The sequence below is a fragment of the Eubalaena glacialis genome, chromosome 15 (genome assembly GCF_028564815.1).
Source record: "Eubalaena glacialis isolate mEubGla1 chromosome 15, mEubGla1.1.hap2.+ XY, whole genome shotgun sequence".
NCBI classification, from domain to species: domain Eukaryota; kingdom Metazoa; phylum Chordata; class Mammalia; order Artiodactyla; family Balaenidae; genus Eubalaena; species Eubalaena glacialis.
This window is the reverse complement of record NC_083730.1, coordinates 83,854,203-83,869,087: the sequence shown is the minus strand read 5'-3', so window position 1 is coordinate 83,869,087 and position 14,885 is coordinate 83,854,203. Positions and strand designations below refer to the sequence as shown.

Below are 14,885 nucleotides of genomic sequence, written 5' to 3'. Positions count from 1 at the left end.
GGCAAGAGTGATTTCTGAACCATCTCTCCTGATTCCATCCTCCACTTCCATTTTTTGAGGGTAAAGGCTCAGGAAATGGCTCTCCTTCTTGGCAATGCTAAAGGAAGAGGTGGTGGCAATTCAAGCATCTCTGACCCTCTCGGTGAAAACTTCCACGCCCCTATTTTTTTTTCCAGCCGGCTGGGAGGGGCTGTGGCTCGGTCCCCCCCCCTCCCCCTTCACATGCCATTTTTACTAAACCCGCTTGCAGTGAGTATGTGCCCGGCTCCCGTGGTCTGCTCCTCCCGAGGCAGAGTTCCTTTCACTAGTTCCCAGTGCCAATTTCCAGGAGTTAGGAGATATCTCTGTTTCCATTGCTAGGGTTTATTTAGTCGACGGAAAGAGGACCCTGCTTTGCCCACACAGGTTCCTCTGCAGTACAATGAGCTGAAGGTGGCTCTGGAGAAGGAGAAAGCTCGCTGCGCGGAGCTCGAGGAAGCCCTGCAGAAGACCCGCATCGAACTCCGCTCCGCCCGGGAGGAAGGTACGGGCGCCCTCAGCGCCAAGTGCGGTGGACGAGGCAGGGGACCGATCTCAAGGAGATTGGCCGAGACTAGTTGAGCCTCGTGGTGACAGCCCAGACATCCCACGTCTGAACGATTCACGGCATCCTCGGCATTGCCGATTGGGCACCCTATGTGTCCTTTTGGTCTCGGGCCTTTGATAGCCAGCCCCCGGGGCGGTCCACTCGGTTGGGGCCTCTCGGGGACCCTGCTAACCAAAAGGCGTTGGACCCGTCTCTCCCCAGCTGCCCACCGGAAAGCTGCAGACCACCCGCACCCGTCCACGCCGGCCACCGCCAGGCAGCAGATCGCCATGTCCGCCATCGTGCGGTCGCCCGAGCACCAGCCCAGCGCCCTGAGCCTGCTCGCCCCGCCGTCCAGCCGCAGGAAGGAGTCTTCGACTCCAGAGGGTATGTCCTCAAAAAGGGGCCACTGGACTTGCATCGACATTTTTTTAAATGGACTGAGAAATGCAGACCTAAGGTGAAAATGACAAGTAATAACACTAAAGGATAAAGAGTAAGAAGTAAGCCTTCTCCTCACCCCGGTTCCCTTACCCAGAGTCAACCATTGTGCTCTTCCAGCCATCGTTCATGCACGTAACTGCATGTCTGTATTATGCAGGTGTCTTACATACTCATCTTTAAGAGGTAGGAGAAAATAACATATTTTTCTCAGTCCTTTTGTGTTTCGTAAATATCATAGCCCATTATGCTCTACACCAGGGGTCTCCAACCCCCGGGCCGTGGACCGGTACCGGTCCGTGGCCTGTTAGGAACCGGGCCGCACAGCAGGAGGTGAGTGGTGGGCGAGCGAACAAAGCTTCATCCCCACTCCCCGTCGCTCGCGTTACCACCCGAACCATTCCCCCCACGCCCTGCACCGGTCCGTGGAAAAATCGTCTTCCACGAAACCGGTCCCTGGTGCCAAAAAGGTTGGGGGCCGCTGCTATACACTGCAGAACATCTTTCTTCTTTTTGTTAAAATGCTATCTTAGCCAGTTTCGTATTGACACATATGGATCAACCCCGTCCTTCTAGAGGGCTGCGTGGTCTTCCATGGTGGGAGGTATATGATTCATCTGTTAATCCAGACCCCTGTTGATGGGCATTTAGGGCATTATTTCCAATTCCTTGTTTCCATACGTACCCTGCAGTGAATACCCTGCAGCTCTGTGGGTGCTATGACTGTAGGATAAGTTCTTGGGAAATGAATCAGGTTAAAGGTTATGTGCATTTTGAAAGTTGGTAATTTGTGCCAATTTATACCAGGGGTGTGAGGAGTTTTCTTTGTGGGCTCAAAAGTACTCTGTTCACCTAGAGACGGAAAGGACTTAAAAAAAAAAAAAAAAAAAAGCCAAGGAAGGTGGTTTGGAAAGTCATACAGAGAGTGGAGTAGAGCTGTGGTTTAATATCAGGGTATCACCAGCTACGCACTTTATCTTATTTACTTATTTTTGGCTGCGCTGCGCGGCATGAGGGATCTTAGTTCCCCCACCAGGGATCAAACCCATGCCCCCTGCAGTGGAAGTGTGGAGTTTTAACCACTGGACTGCCAGGGAAGTCCCACTATCAACCCACTTTAGCTGCCAATCTCGATGGGATTTTGTTGTCGTTTTCTTCAGCGATGATGTCATCTCGTTTCCTATGTTTACATAACACTTTGAATCAAAGAGCTTCACTCTTAAAGTCATCAAAGTGGAGCTGGTAACACAGAGGAAAATCATTTCTGGCCCCCGTGTCCTTCAATGAGGCTGCATAGAGCAGCTCCCTGAGTAGTTTGGAATACTCGAAGCATCTCCGTCGTGTGCGTGGCTTGTTCACAGTTTCAAAGTGCATTTATGTTATTTATTCCTCATGACTTTCTGATAAAGGAATAGGGATGGCATTATATGGAGAAATCAATTTGGATTCAGAAATATGGATCCTGAATTTTTCTATTTAAAGCTGCCTTTAGCTAGTTAGGTCACTATTGAGAAGGGGGCCTTCTAAATGGAAAAAAATCAATCTTGTTAATTTTAACTGACTGGACTATAAATGTAAGAGTCAGTTGTTTGAGGCTTAAAAGTTGGGTTTTTTTAAAAAGGAGGTTATTCATGAAAGAACTGGGCATGAAGTGAGAATTCTTCAGTCAGTTTATGTATTTAATAATCAGAAATTCTGTAATTCAGAATAGTGATTTTTAAACTGGATTCTGAAAAGCTCTAGATCCATGATCTCATGTGGAAAACAAACCTTTTATGACTAAAATATTTATAAACTGATTTAGAAGCATATGTTTCTCTGTGCTCACAAATATCTATGCCATTGTATTAACCATCTGCTGCCAGTCATGTGTTCTTAAATAAAACCTAATTCCTAATAACCAGATAATGGTGATTTTAATTTGATTCATATAAATCTAGACACATCTGTTAGTGTTAAAGTAATTTTACAATCCGTCACTAACGTGCGCTAATGTTTAACAGCTTTATTGAGATATAATTCACATACTATACAATTCATTTGTTTGAAATGTATAATTCATTGTTTTTTAGTAAGTTCACAAGGTTGTGCAACCATCACATTCTAATTTTTAAACATTTTTGGTCCACCCCCCCCCCCCCCCAAAAAACAAACCCAAAAAACAAAACAACCCTGTACTCATTGGCAGTTGCTTCCCATTGCCCCCTTCATGGAACCTCTGACAACCACCAGTCAGCTTTCTATCTCCATGGATTTGCTATCCTGGACGTTTCCTGTAAATGAGTCATATCATGTATGACCTTTTGTGTCTAGCTTCTTTCACAGAGCATGTTTTTGAGATTCATTCATCTTGTAGTATTTATCAGTACTTCATTTTTTTAACTGCTGAATAATATTCTATTGTGTGGTTATCACGTCTTGTTTCTGTATTAATCCATCAATGGACATTTAGGTTGTTTCCATTTTTTGGCTGTCATACATAATGCTGCTGTGAACATCTGTGCACAAATTTTGTGGCTACATAATGTTTTCAGTTCTCTTGGGTGTGTAGACCTAGGAGTGGAATTGGTGGGTCATCTGGTAATTCTGTGTTTAACTTTATGGGGAACGACCAAACTGGATTCCAAAATGGCTGCACCATTTGCTTTCCCCCCAGCAGCGTATGAAGACCTTCATTTCTCCACATCTTTACCAACATGCATTTTCCATTATTTTTGAGTCTGGATAACCCAGCGAGCGTGAACTAATATCTCACTGTGGTGTTTATTTGCATTTCCCTAATGATGAATGACGTTGAGCATCTTTTCCTGTGCTTCTCGGCCATTTATTTATCTTCTTTGGAGAGATATCTATTCAGATCTTTTGCCCATTTTTTAATTGGGTTGTCTTGTTCCTATTGCTTCATAAGAGTTTTTCCTATATTCTGTCTACAAGCTCCTTGTCAGAGGGATGATTTGCGAACACTTTTCCTGTTCTGTGGGGCGTCTTTTCACTTTCTTGATGGTATCATTTGCAGCACTTCAATGATTTTTTTGAAAACATTTTCCTCCAGAATTCAGCCGGCGTCTTAAGGAGCGCATGCACCACAACATTCCTCACCGGTTCAACGTAGGACTGAACATGCGAGCCACGCAGTGCGCCGTGTGTCTGGATACCGTGCACTTCGGGCGCCAGGCATCCAAGTGTCTTGGTAAGAGCAGCTGCTCTGCGTGGGGGGAGGGCGCCTGTGCATCTCCACCGAAGATTCTGTCCGATGGGGGTGGGGTTTTTTTTTTCCTTTTTAAATTCTTCATCATGTAGTGCATTCATTTTCAAGCTTTTAGTCTCAGTGGGAGGACACTATTTTCCCCCTGTTCAAGAGGGAGTTTATACGTGTTGCCAGCTCATGTCTCCAACCCCCTGTGCAAAATGCCTTGGGCTTTGTGAGCTTCCAGCCCCCTTTCCGTCAGGCTAGTCTCTCCCTGCCTTTAGGCTGTGTGCTGGCTCCAAGGGAAACGTGCAGATGTGTTTTACACACCTGTCTGTGGCGGCCCGGGAGAAGCCAGGAAAACTGGGTCGAGAGTGCTTGGCCGTCTCGTTTCCTCTTCTCCGTAGGGGCCTGGCTCCTGGGAAGGTTAGGGATGCCCTGGATGGCAGGGCCAGACGGACGGGCCAGGCAGGGGGTTGACTGGCAGAGGCAGGGAATGGTCCAGCATCAGCCGAGTGTGTGTTCAGGTTGTTCACTGCTTTTCCCTAGAATGTCAGGTCATGTGTCATCCCAAGTGCTCCACGTGCTTGCCAGCTACCTGTGGCCTGCCAGCCGAATATGCCACGCACTTCACTGAGGCCTTCTGCCGTGACAAAATGAACTCCCCGGGTCTCCAGACCAAGGAGCCCAGCAGCGGCTTGCACCTGGAAGGGTGGATGAAGGTGCCCAGGTATTGCTGCAAGGCAGTTCGGGCTGGAGTGGGGTCTGGTGAAGGGCGGCAGGATGTGCTGGCCCAGAACAGGCCGCTTTGGGGTGAGGATACGTCTGAGCTAAAGGCATTGGGAAAACAGCAGATGCAAGAGCGACACTCTGACCTCCCCTTTCTCTCCCGGAAAGCAGGAGAGAAAACTCCCGTGTAAAAGCTGCTCTTCCTGTACCAGGAGGAAAGCAGCGTTCTCATCCCCGGAGCAGGGGCAAGGCCAGCTGAGAGAAGTCTGTGCACACAGACCCTGTTACCTTTCCACACTGGCTGCTCTTTGTTCCACGTAGTATATAAGCACTTGGGCCCATCTGCTTTTGGGGCCTTATTTTCTTGTGGAGACTCCCACGTACACATAAAATAAAATGTGTATGCTTTTCTCCTGTTCGTGTGTCTTACATCAGTTGAATTCTGAGGCCAGCCTACAACCCAGAAGGGGAGAAGGAAGCTTTTTTTTTCCCCTGCCCCTGCACTTCATTCCCTATGTTTTCGAGGGAAGCATCTTCACCGGGATTCCCTCGCCTCCCCACCCCTTCCCCCTGCCTGACTCTTCTGAGTTCAAACAGTTCTTTCCCATCTCTGTTTTCCCAGGAATAACAAACGAGGACAACAAGGCTGGGACAGGAAGTACATCGTCCTGGAGGGCTCAAAAGTCCTCATTTACGACAATGAAGCCAGAGAAGGTAAATTAATAGCTCGGGGAATCTCATTGCACGCGGTTGGCCCAGGTCTCCTAGTCTTGGCGTGAAGGCTCTGTTTTCCGGACTGCGTTGCAAGCCTTCTACAAGTTTCCATTTTTGAAAATTAAAACCCAAATGACTGCGCTGAAGGTTATTGGTGCGATACTCACGTCTATAGGTCTCCCCACTGAAGACCCTGCAGGGCGCTGCCCTGAAGATCCCACCTGCTCATACACCTTCTGAGAACTTCCGCCTCCGCCAACTAACCCATAAATCCGCATCGTCATCCGAAATTTGACTGTGCCACTCACCTGACGCACTTTACTTTTGTTTTTATCTTCCCTCTCCGCCTCCTCCACCCATCTCTTCCCTCCTCTGTCCTCGTGCGCCTCTCTGTCCACCGCATACTCCGTCTCTCTCTCTTTTCCTCTCGTCTCCTCTTGTTCTTGTTCCTGTTCTTTTGTTTTTCTTTCTGCCCTTCCTCTTTGCACCAAGCTGGACAGAGGCCAGTGGAAGAATTTGAGCTGTGCCTTCCCGACGGGGACGTGTCTATTCATGGCGCCGTTGGTGCTTCTGAACTCGCAAACACAGCCAAAGCAGGTGAGGAGCGGCGGGGCCCCCGGAGGTGGGCTGGGCTGGGCTGGATCCGTCAGCAAGGGCAGGAGGGGGCACGTGGTGGATCAGCCTGCGAAGGAGGCTCCCCGGCCCCCGCTTCTGTTGAGTAACTGGGACTCAGGTGTGGCTTGGCCGTTGTTCCCGGCGGGGGTGGGCCAACTCGACCCTGTGCTCTGTGGAATCTCCTAGATGTCCCCTACGTGCTCAAGATGGAATCTCACCCGCACACCACCTGCTGGCCCGGGAGAACCCTCTACTTGCTGGCTCCCAGCTTTCCCGACAAGCAGCGCTGGGTCACCGCCTTAGAGTCAGTTGTCGCAGGTGGGAGAGTGTCTAGGGAAAAGGCAGAAGCCGATGCTGTGAGTATGCACACGGGCGCCAGAGCTTGTCTCTGTAAAGCGGGCAGACTTGGTGGGAGTCCCGTCGGCTGCCGTGTTTCCCCTTGGCCTCCCTCTCTGAGGGGCGATGGCTTGAGGCTGTCACGACCGGGATTCTGTGCCGACAGAGATCCGGCTTCGAGGCGCCTTGGCTGGCATCGCGGGTCCCCCTCCAACCCCCAGAGCCTTCTAGAATGGGGGAGTCGACCCCCTTAGCCAGCTCTCAGGGCGCACCACATCTCGGTTCTGGCAGCACAGGGCAAATGTACTTACAAGGAAATCCTCTCTCTCGTTTACCCGGAAGCGTTTATGTGGTTTGAAGGCTTGCGTTATGAGCACGCTGGCTGTGACGCGGCACGAAAGGCTGCCGACAGCCGTTTCTCCTTCAGGAAGGCTTTTAATAACCTGCTCAATTGCTTTTATGTGATTTGCTCTTCCGAAGGCAGGTCTGAAATCCTACTTCTCCTGAAGACGTTAGAGATGTGAGTGGGCCTTGATTGGCATCACTCCTCCTGGAACATTCCAGGATACAAACAGCGCTCATCACTCACTGGTGTTTGCTCCACCAAAGACCCAACAGCTCTTTTCAAACACTTAGCTCCTAATAAACACTTTAAGTGTTAGCAATCGGAAAATCCTTAACCACGAGTCTCCAGCTCGTGGTGTAAACCTGTTTTGATGACCCATCTCCTTGTCCCACGTGTGAGCCTTTTACTGAACGCCCCATCCATGTGTGTACAATAGGGCCCTGACTGTACCTCCTACGAGCTTCTGCCCGCGTGGGTTCAGGTAAAGAGACTCAGAAGCGGGTTGGTTTGCTGCTGACACTGGGCTTTGCACTTGTGCCACCACCTGGAGGGGCAGGAGCGTCCATGTGGCTTATTAAGCCTTGGCAGGGACATCCTTCAGCTTCGGCTTGTTTCGTGTCACAGACTCTCTCTCTGCGTCTCCTGCACTCATTTAGTTCTGCATCCGAACTGAGTTACAACTCCAACACTAATTAACAGCCACCCCAGAGATACCGATAACATTCACGTCCTGCCTTTTGAGCTCAGATCAAAATACGGGGCAAGCCACGAGTAGATGTGTGCTTCTGAGCGTCTTCAGGAGGAACTTGCCCTCCTTCCTGGCATGCAGCTTTTCTCCGTTCTTGCTTTTGTCTGTCTGGACGGTCCGGTCATGAACAGTTCAGCTCACCGTGTCCTCTTTTTTCTCTCTTTTTCTTTCTCATGTGAAAAGAAATTGCTTGGAAACTCGCTGCTGAAACTGGAAGGCGATGACCGGCTCGACATGAACTGCACGCTGCCCTTCAGCGACCAGGTGACCATGTTTTCTGGGGTGCCGTCGGCTGTGTCGGGGCTGGTTATGGGGACGTGACCCCCCTCACGCTCTGCCTGGGGACTTGCACCCCGGCAGGTGGTGCTGGTGGGCACCGAGGAAGGGCTGTACGCGCTGAATGTCTTGAAGAACTCCCTCACCCACGTCCCAGGGATCGGAGCAGTCTTCCAGATTTACATCATCAAGGACCTGGAGAAGCTCCTCATGATCGCAGGTGGGAGGCCGAGGACACGGCGCTTTTCCTTCACTTGTGAGGGAGAGGATTGGTCATGTGCTGGTCGGACGCAGAGACAGGCCCTCCCGGGGGCAGGCTGGAGCAGAGCGGCTCTGCCCTCTGCGTCCTGTGGGTGCTGCGCCCCCGCGCTCTGCTTGCACGCGGCCCCCTCTCAGCGCCTGCCCGCCCCGCTGCCCGCCTCCCATTCCTCCCTGGTCTCAGACACCCTTCATCTGTGGGCACGACTCATTAGCAGTTTGCCACATCTCCCCCGCCCTTCTCTCTGTGTCTCTCTCACACACACACACTCTCTCTCTCTCTTTTCTCTCTCTCACTTATTTTGAACCACCTGAGTCAGTGGCAGCTGTGACTCTGGATCCTTCAGCCAGTCACCTAAGAACAAGGGCATTCTCTCACGTACCCACAGCAGGAAGGGTTTTTTTCCCTCTCTTTATCAGTGGTACTATATATATGTGTGGTGTGTGTGTGTGTATATATTTTTTTTTTTTTTTTAAGGGGAAAACAATAATGCATTGGCTTCATGTTCAAAACATCCACAGTCAGGTCTCATTCAGGCCTGGCCGGCTGGATCCAGGGGCCAGATCCTGACGTAATATGGTCAGGAACTGGCTTTCTTTGGTCTCTCAACTCTTTTCCTCTGCTGGCTTGTTTTGTTGGTTTCTTTTTTTTGCTTGTTTTCCTTCCTTTCCTTTCTTGCCTCCCTTCCTTCTTGACATTATTCTTGGGAGCAGTTTTAGGTTCACAGCAAAACTGAGCAGAAGGTAGGGAGAATTCCCCTGTACCTCTGCCCCGCACGCGCAGGCCGCCGCCTCCATCAGCGTCCCCCACCGGCGTGCACCTACACTGACTTGTCGTTATCGCCCCAGGTCCACAGTTTACATTCGGGCTCACTCTTACACATTCTGCGGGTCTGGACAAATGGGTAACAATGTATTCGCCATTACAGCATCCTATAGAATAGTTTCACTTTTTAATTCAGGGCATTTAATCGTTGCTACTCCCATTTTCTCTCGTGCTGCCCGTAGTTGGCTTTTACCTGCGGCTCCGGTAACGTCCTTTATTCTTTTCCCGGCTTGTGATCCAGTCCAGGACCACGCACCGCACTCAGGTCTCCCTCGTCTCCTTGAACGTGGAACCACCCTCAGCCTTCCTGTGGTCCCTCGTGACACCGTGACACATACTGGATTAGTCCACGTCTACTGTTTTGTTGTCCCCTAACCCATTCTTTGGCTTTGCTGGGGAGCACGTTTGAATATTCCGTTCACGTTCTCCAATTTTGTGTCTGCAGAATTTTTTGTTTTCCTCCCAGAATCTTGACCAAGAGGCCAGATATTTTCCTTTTAGATCTAAAACTTGGACCTAAACTGTGTTTATGGGAATTTGTGGAAAGCAGTGCCTCCGCATGGCCTCGCGTGGCTTTTATTCGGGGGAGAACGAGAACCGCCATTGTGTCTCTGCTGTCCCGTCCCCTCAGGAGAAGAGCGGGCCCTGTGTCTCGTGGACGTGAAGAAAGTGAAACAGTCCCTCGCACAGTCTCACCTTCCCGCCCAGCCGGACATCTCACCCAACATCTTTGAAGCCGTCAAGGGCTGCCACTTGTTTGCTGCCGGCAAGGTAAGCGCCCCTGCAGGCCTCAGCCGGCAAGTGCTCTTGAAATTGTCACGGCTCCTCTGCCCATAGGGCTGATTGATTTGACCTTGAAAATCGTGTGTCCTCAAACTGGGTTAAATTTCTGTTGCTTTTCGACACAACTGGTGGTTGCACTGTTGGCATCTAGTGGGCAGGGCCCAGGGTTTCTCCTAAACATCCTACAGTGCCCAGAACGGCCCCTCACCACAGAGAATGACCTGGTCCAAAGTGTCCATAGTGCCAGGCTTGAGAGACCCTGCTCTCAACTGAGGTTCCTTTCCTAGTTTTGCCACGGAGCCAGTGCACACCCTGGTGACGCTTTTTCTTTCTTTCTCCATCCCCCCTCCCCCCTCAACTGCTTTTCAGATTGAGAGCGGGCTCTGCATCTGTGCGGCCATGCCCAACAAAGTTGTCATTCTCCGCTACAACGAAAACCTCAGCAAGTACTGCATTCGGAAAGTAAGTCCCGGACCTGGCCGCGCCTGCTCTCGCAGCGAGCAGGTGGGGAAGGTGCCGTCTCGGGGAGTAGTGTGTGCCTGGGCCCTTCGGCCTGGGTGACCTCTTTAGAGAGAGCGGGAGGGTGTCTTGCTCCCTGGAGAAAGCTCCAGAGCGGCCCATCCCTACACTTTTCCCTCTCGCTCTCCTCCCTCCGCGTGTGTGAGCTGCCTCTCTGGCCAGCCCAGTGAATTCAGCCTTTTGTGAAGGGAGAAAGGAAGGTGGCTGATGGAGGAGACACCTCTTTTGAACCAGTAGAAGAAAGGAAGATCTCTCTGAGGAGCTAGAAGCCCCTGGTGGCACCTACCAGAATCCTTCTCAGATCGTAAAAATTTCTATTAATGACCTTTAGAAAAACCAGTGCTAGCTGTGGCAGTTCGGGAGCTGGTTCTCCTCAGAGCACAGTGGGTTGTGATGTTGCCTGCGGTGTAGACAGCTATCCGTGAGATCACTGCATTTGCCTCGCTTCTGGAGAAGGCTGTCTCTTGTCCCTAGACTAGGAATGTTCCACCCATCATAAGCCTGATGTATTTCAGGTGCTTTCGTGATTAGTCTCAAAAGTAAAAGGAGGGATGAATATATAAAGGTTGTTACCTGTTAGAGAAACTGTTTCTTCTGGGGCAGGCTCTTGTTTAGTTTGCATTTTTATTGAGCACCTACTGGTACCAGAGACTGAGCTGGCTGTTTCACACACTTTTCACAACAGTTGTGAGAAGCAGGGGTGATCATCCCTAATTTTCAGGTAAGATGACTGAGGCTGGCCAAGATCCTAGGCTACAAAGTTGAGACCAAAACTGAAGTTTGACTTTCCCTAACGTTTCACTGTGTTATACTAGTTTCCTCATACTTAGTAGGTGATCAATAAGTAGTTAGTGGTGAGGATAATGCTGATTAGAGTTTGAACTGTTAACTTCAGGAAAACTCCCAGGAATCACTGCTTCTTTATAATTCCTGGCCATCATTTGGAATAAGCATGCCTAGGTTTTTGAAGCCATTAGGATTGACCTGAAAACAAGTGTAAGTAATTAGGAAGCAGATAATTCAGATAGATGAGATAATTCAGTAATGATAACAATGATATAGGTGATATAGGTTCAGAATAGAAACCTAGAAGCTTGGAAAAGGAAGGAAACTAGAACCACTCCCTCTAACCACCACTGTTGGTGTATTCCTCCAGGCTTTTTCTTCTGATTAGAATGTCGTAGTTTTAAAGCTCTCTCTTTGAATGCTACCTTTTCATTGAAATGGTGTTTCTGACCCTTTTTTTGGCTGCAACTTGACCTTCTTAGTCTCAGGTTGCATAGAACCCAGAGGTAGCAAAAGGATGGTGGGTCCTTGCGAGGGACGTGAAGAGACTGAACGCGCTTGGTGTGAAAACAGTAGGAACACGTCGCGCGGCAGCGCCTGCACGGCTTGGTTAGATGCCCGAGGAGAGCAGGGGCCACCCCGAGTCTGCGCTCACATCCTCCTCTCTGCCCCGTCTCAGGAGATCGAGACCTCGGAGCCCTGCAGCTGTGTCCACTTCACCAACTACAGTATCCTCATCGGAACCAATAAATTCTACGAAATTGACATGAAGCAGTACACGCTGGAGGGTAGGGCCCGGGTGCGCCCCCTGCCCGGAGCTCCGGCTCCGCTGCCACCTCAGGCTCCTTCTGGGTCCTGAGGCTCCGCCTCTTGCCTGCCTTTACAGAATTCCTGGATAAGAACGACCATTCCTTGGCGCCTGCCGTGTTTGCCTCCTCTTCCCACAGTTTCCCCGTGTCCATCATGCAGGTGAACGGCGCGGGGCAGCGGGAGGAGTTCCTGCTCTGCTTTCATGGTGAGTGCGGCAGCCGCCCGCTGCTGATGGGGGTGCTCACACGGCACCACAGCCCCGGGCAGGGTCCTCGGGGCCGGGCGTGGCCGGTGTGCCTGGGGTAGGGCCCGTCCTGCACCGCCAGGGCCCCCGGGGTGCCCCCGCCCCACCCGCGGGCTCCAGCCAGCTCCGGCGCTGTCAGTCTCTCCAAGAGCGGCCTGCTCTGTCCTTCTCTGCCCCTCACTCCTTTCTCTCCCTCTCCTCTCTCCCTTTCCTTCTTCTTTTCCCCCCAGATCTCTGGGTCTGTTTCTCCCCTTTCCTCACTCCCTGACTCTTCTCCTTCCGTCTCCCCCTTCTTTTCCTATCTCCCCTCTTTCACTCGAACACTCTTTCTTTAATAAATCCCCAAGAGATGTGGCTCAGCAGAGCTCCTGAGGTTTTTCACAATCCAAGCCCCCTGGGCTGGATTCCTTACTCTTCCATCAAAGCACGTGTCACTGATGCCCCTGCTTCTGGCCGTGCTCATGCCCCGGGCTCTGCCTCCTTGCAGAGTTTGGGGTGTTCGTGGATTCTTATGGAAGACGCAGCCGCACAGATGATCTCAAGTGGAGTCGCTTACCTTTGGCTTTCGGTAGGTGAGGCGAGGTGTGGGGCTCTTTTCTGCCAGTAGTTGGTGTCCCGGGAAGAAACCGCAGGTGGAATTCCTTTAGGCTTCAGCAGCGTGCTCGGGGCTCCCTTAGACGCCAGGCGCCATGTGAAGCATCACCCGCGTAAGCGTCCAGGGCAGAGATCCCGAGGCCTGACGCAGAACCACATAAGCCAAACCCACCGGCCTCTCATGACAGAAAGGGAGACCATTCCCTGTGAGTTCATTTAAATCATGTCAAAGACTGCACAGCACCCCATAGCACGCTGAACACCTGCTCAATTTAGCCAATTCTAATTAGGCCCATTCTTTTTGTAAGTGTGAACAATGCTGTGATGAACAACTTACACTAAAATTTGCACAATTGTTAAATATCCCCAGCTCAGAAATTCTAAAAGTGGAGCTACTGGGTCAAAGGGTGGACACACACACACACACACACACACACAACGTACATATGTGACTGTGTGAATGTTCTGAAATACCCTTCAAGGCTATTTCGTTTATCTGTTGCTTCATGACAAGTTCCAAAACCTAGTGACTTAAAACAACTACTTATCATTGTCTGAGCCTCTGTGGCTTGACTGGACAGTTTTGCTTCATGCGGTGTCAGCAGGGGCACCGGGACACCTAGAAAAGTCGGAAATGGCTTCACAAAGTGGCTGGCAATTGGAGCTGGCTGTCAGGTGGGGGCTTAGCAGGGGCCGGTGGCTGGAGGCCTCATTCCTCTCCACGTGGGCTTCTCCTAAGAGTGCAAAAGTGGGGGCTGGCAGGCCTTCTCGCTTCCACCACATTCCGCTGGTTCAGCCCGATGCCAGGCAAGGAGAGTCCACAAGGGCCTGAGTACTAGGAGGCACGACTAATGCCGAAGTAACAGTTCACCGCAAGGAGTAATAGTGATAATCTTCTTTTTCCCTTTAAGACCAAAAACAGCTCTCATTATATCCTAGAGTTTGAGTGACACTGTGATATAGAAATATAGTACTCAGACCAGAAATACTTAATCATCTATGAACCTAGCCTTTTTTAATCAAATGGTTTAGAAAAATGTATTCAATTAAACAGTTTAAAAAGGTCTACAATGAAGTCTGACCCACATCACTTGTCTCCCTCCCCCTCCCCCTCCCCGAAAGGAAACACTTTTCTGAGTTTCTTATCCTTCCAGTGCTTTATGCAAATAACGGGCACATTAAAAAATATATTCTCATCCCCCTCCCTTTTTAAAAAATCAGTGTGGTAGCACACTTTACACAGTATTCTGAACCCTGCTTTACACAGTAAGTACAACTACACCTTGGGTTTTTTCCACATCAGTGCATAGAGAGCTGCTTTATGCATTTTTACGCCTGTGTGGAATTCCAGAGATGTGCCATGATTTATTGTAACTGATCCCCACCATGTAGCCTTGAGTCGGTTCCCATCTTCTGCTCTAACAGCATGGCAGGGAGTAAACTTGAACATGCCTCATTATGTAGGCATGTGGGTGCGTGTGTAGGGTAAACTCCTTCAGGGATTGCATGGCAGCCGGGTTTTGATTTTCTGTCTCTTAACCCTCCCTTGCCCCACGCTCTTGCTCGGTGGTGGCCACGCAGCCTACAGAGAACCTTATCTGTTTGTGACCCACTTCAACTCACTCGAAGTAATCGAGATCCAGGCCCGCTCCTCTCTGGGGTAAGCACTGCCCTCCAGGCTTTGAAAAGCTCAGCGGTTGGGTCTGGGTGTCGGGGCCGGGCGGTGCTCCCTCTTATCCCACCTAGCAGTGGAGGTGACCGGCCATGCAGACTCTCTCCTGGAACTCCACAGGACCCCTGCCCGAGCGTACTTGGAAATCCCGAACCCACGCTACCTGGGCCCTGCAATTTCCTCGGGAGCGATTTACCTGGCGTCCTCATATCAGGATAAATTAAGGGTCATCTGCTGCAAAGGAAACCTCGTGAAGGAGACCGGCACTGACCACCACCGGGGCCCGTCCACCTCCCGCAGGTAACGCACCTCTCTTCCTCCTCATCACAAGGGGCAAAGTGCTTTCCTGCAAAGCAGAAGGATATCTTGCCAAACTGGCTGAAAGCTTCCCAATCTTCAAAGCTCAAGCCACTCATTTCTTTGGGATCTGCGGCAC

General features: G+C 50.7%; 1 protein-coding gene across 2 annotated transcripts in view; it reads left to right on the top strand.

Moving 5' to 3' along the window:
• The window catches only part of CIT (citron rho-interacting serine/threonine kinase), a 168,353-nt gene that overhangs the window by 147,535 nt on the left and 5,933 nt on the right, over positions 1-14,885 (top strand). For both annotated transcript variants that reach the window (XM_061170160.1, XM_061170159.1), the window contains 16 exons: positions 361-523; positions 788-952; positions 4,059-4,196; positions 4,743-4,923; positions 5,545-5,636; positions 6,129-6,233; positions 6,438-6,607; positions 7,865-7,945; positions 8,042-8,177; positions 9,673-9,812; positions 10,194-10,286; positions 11,809-11,917; positions 12,016-12,144; positions 12,671-12,751; positions 14,359-14,437; positions 14,570-14,749. In XM_061170160.1, coding sequence (XP_061026143.1) covers positions 361-523; positions 788-952; positions 4,059-4,196; positions 4,743-4,923; positions 5,545-5,636; positions 6,129-6,233; positions 6,438-6,607; positions 7,865-7,945; positions 8,042-8,177; positions 9,673-9,812; positions 10,194-10,286; positions 11,809-11,917; positions 12,016-12,144; positions 12,671-12,751; positions 14,359-14,437; positions 14,570-14,749 — 2,042 coding nt within the window. The remainder of the gene's footprint in view (positions 1-360; positions 524-787; positions 953-4,058; positions 4,197-4,742; positions 4,924-5,544; positions 5,637-6,128; positions 6,234-6,437; positions 6,608-7,864; positions 7,946-8,041; positions 8,178-9,672; positions 9,813-10,193; positions 10,287-11,808; positions 11,918-12,015; positions 12,145-12,670; positions 12,752-14,358; positions 14,438-14,569; positions 14,750-14,885) is intronic.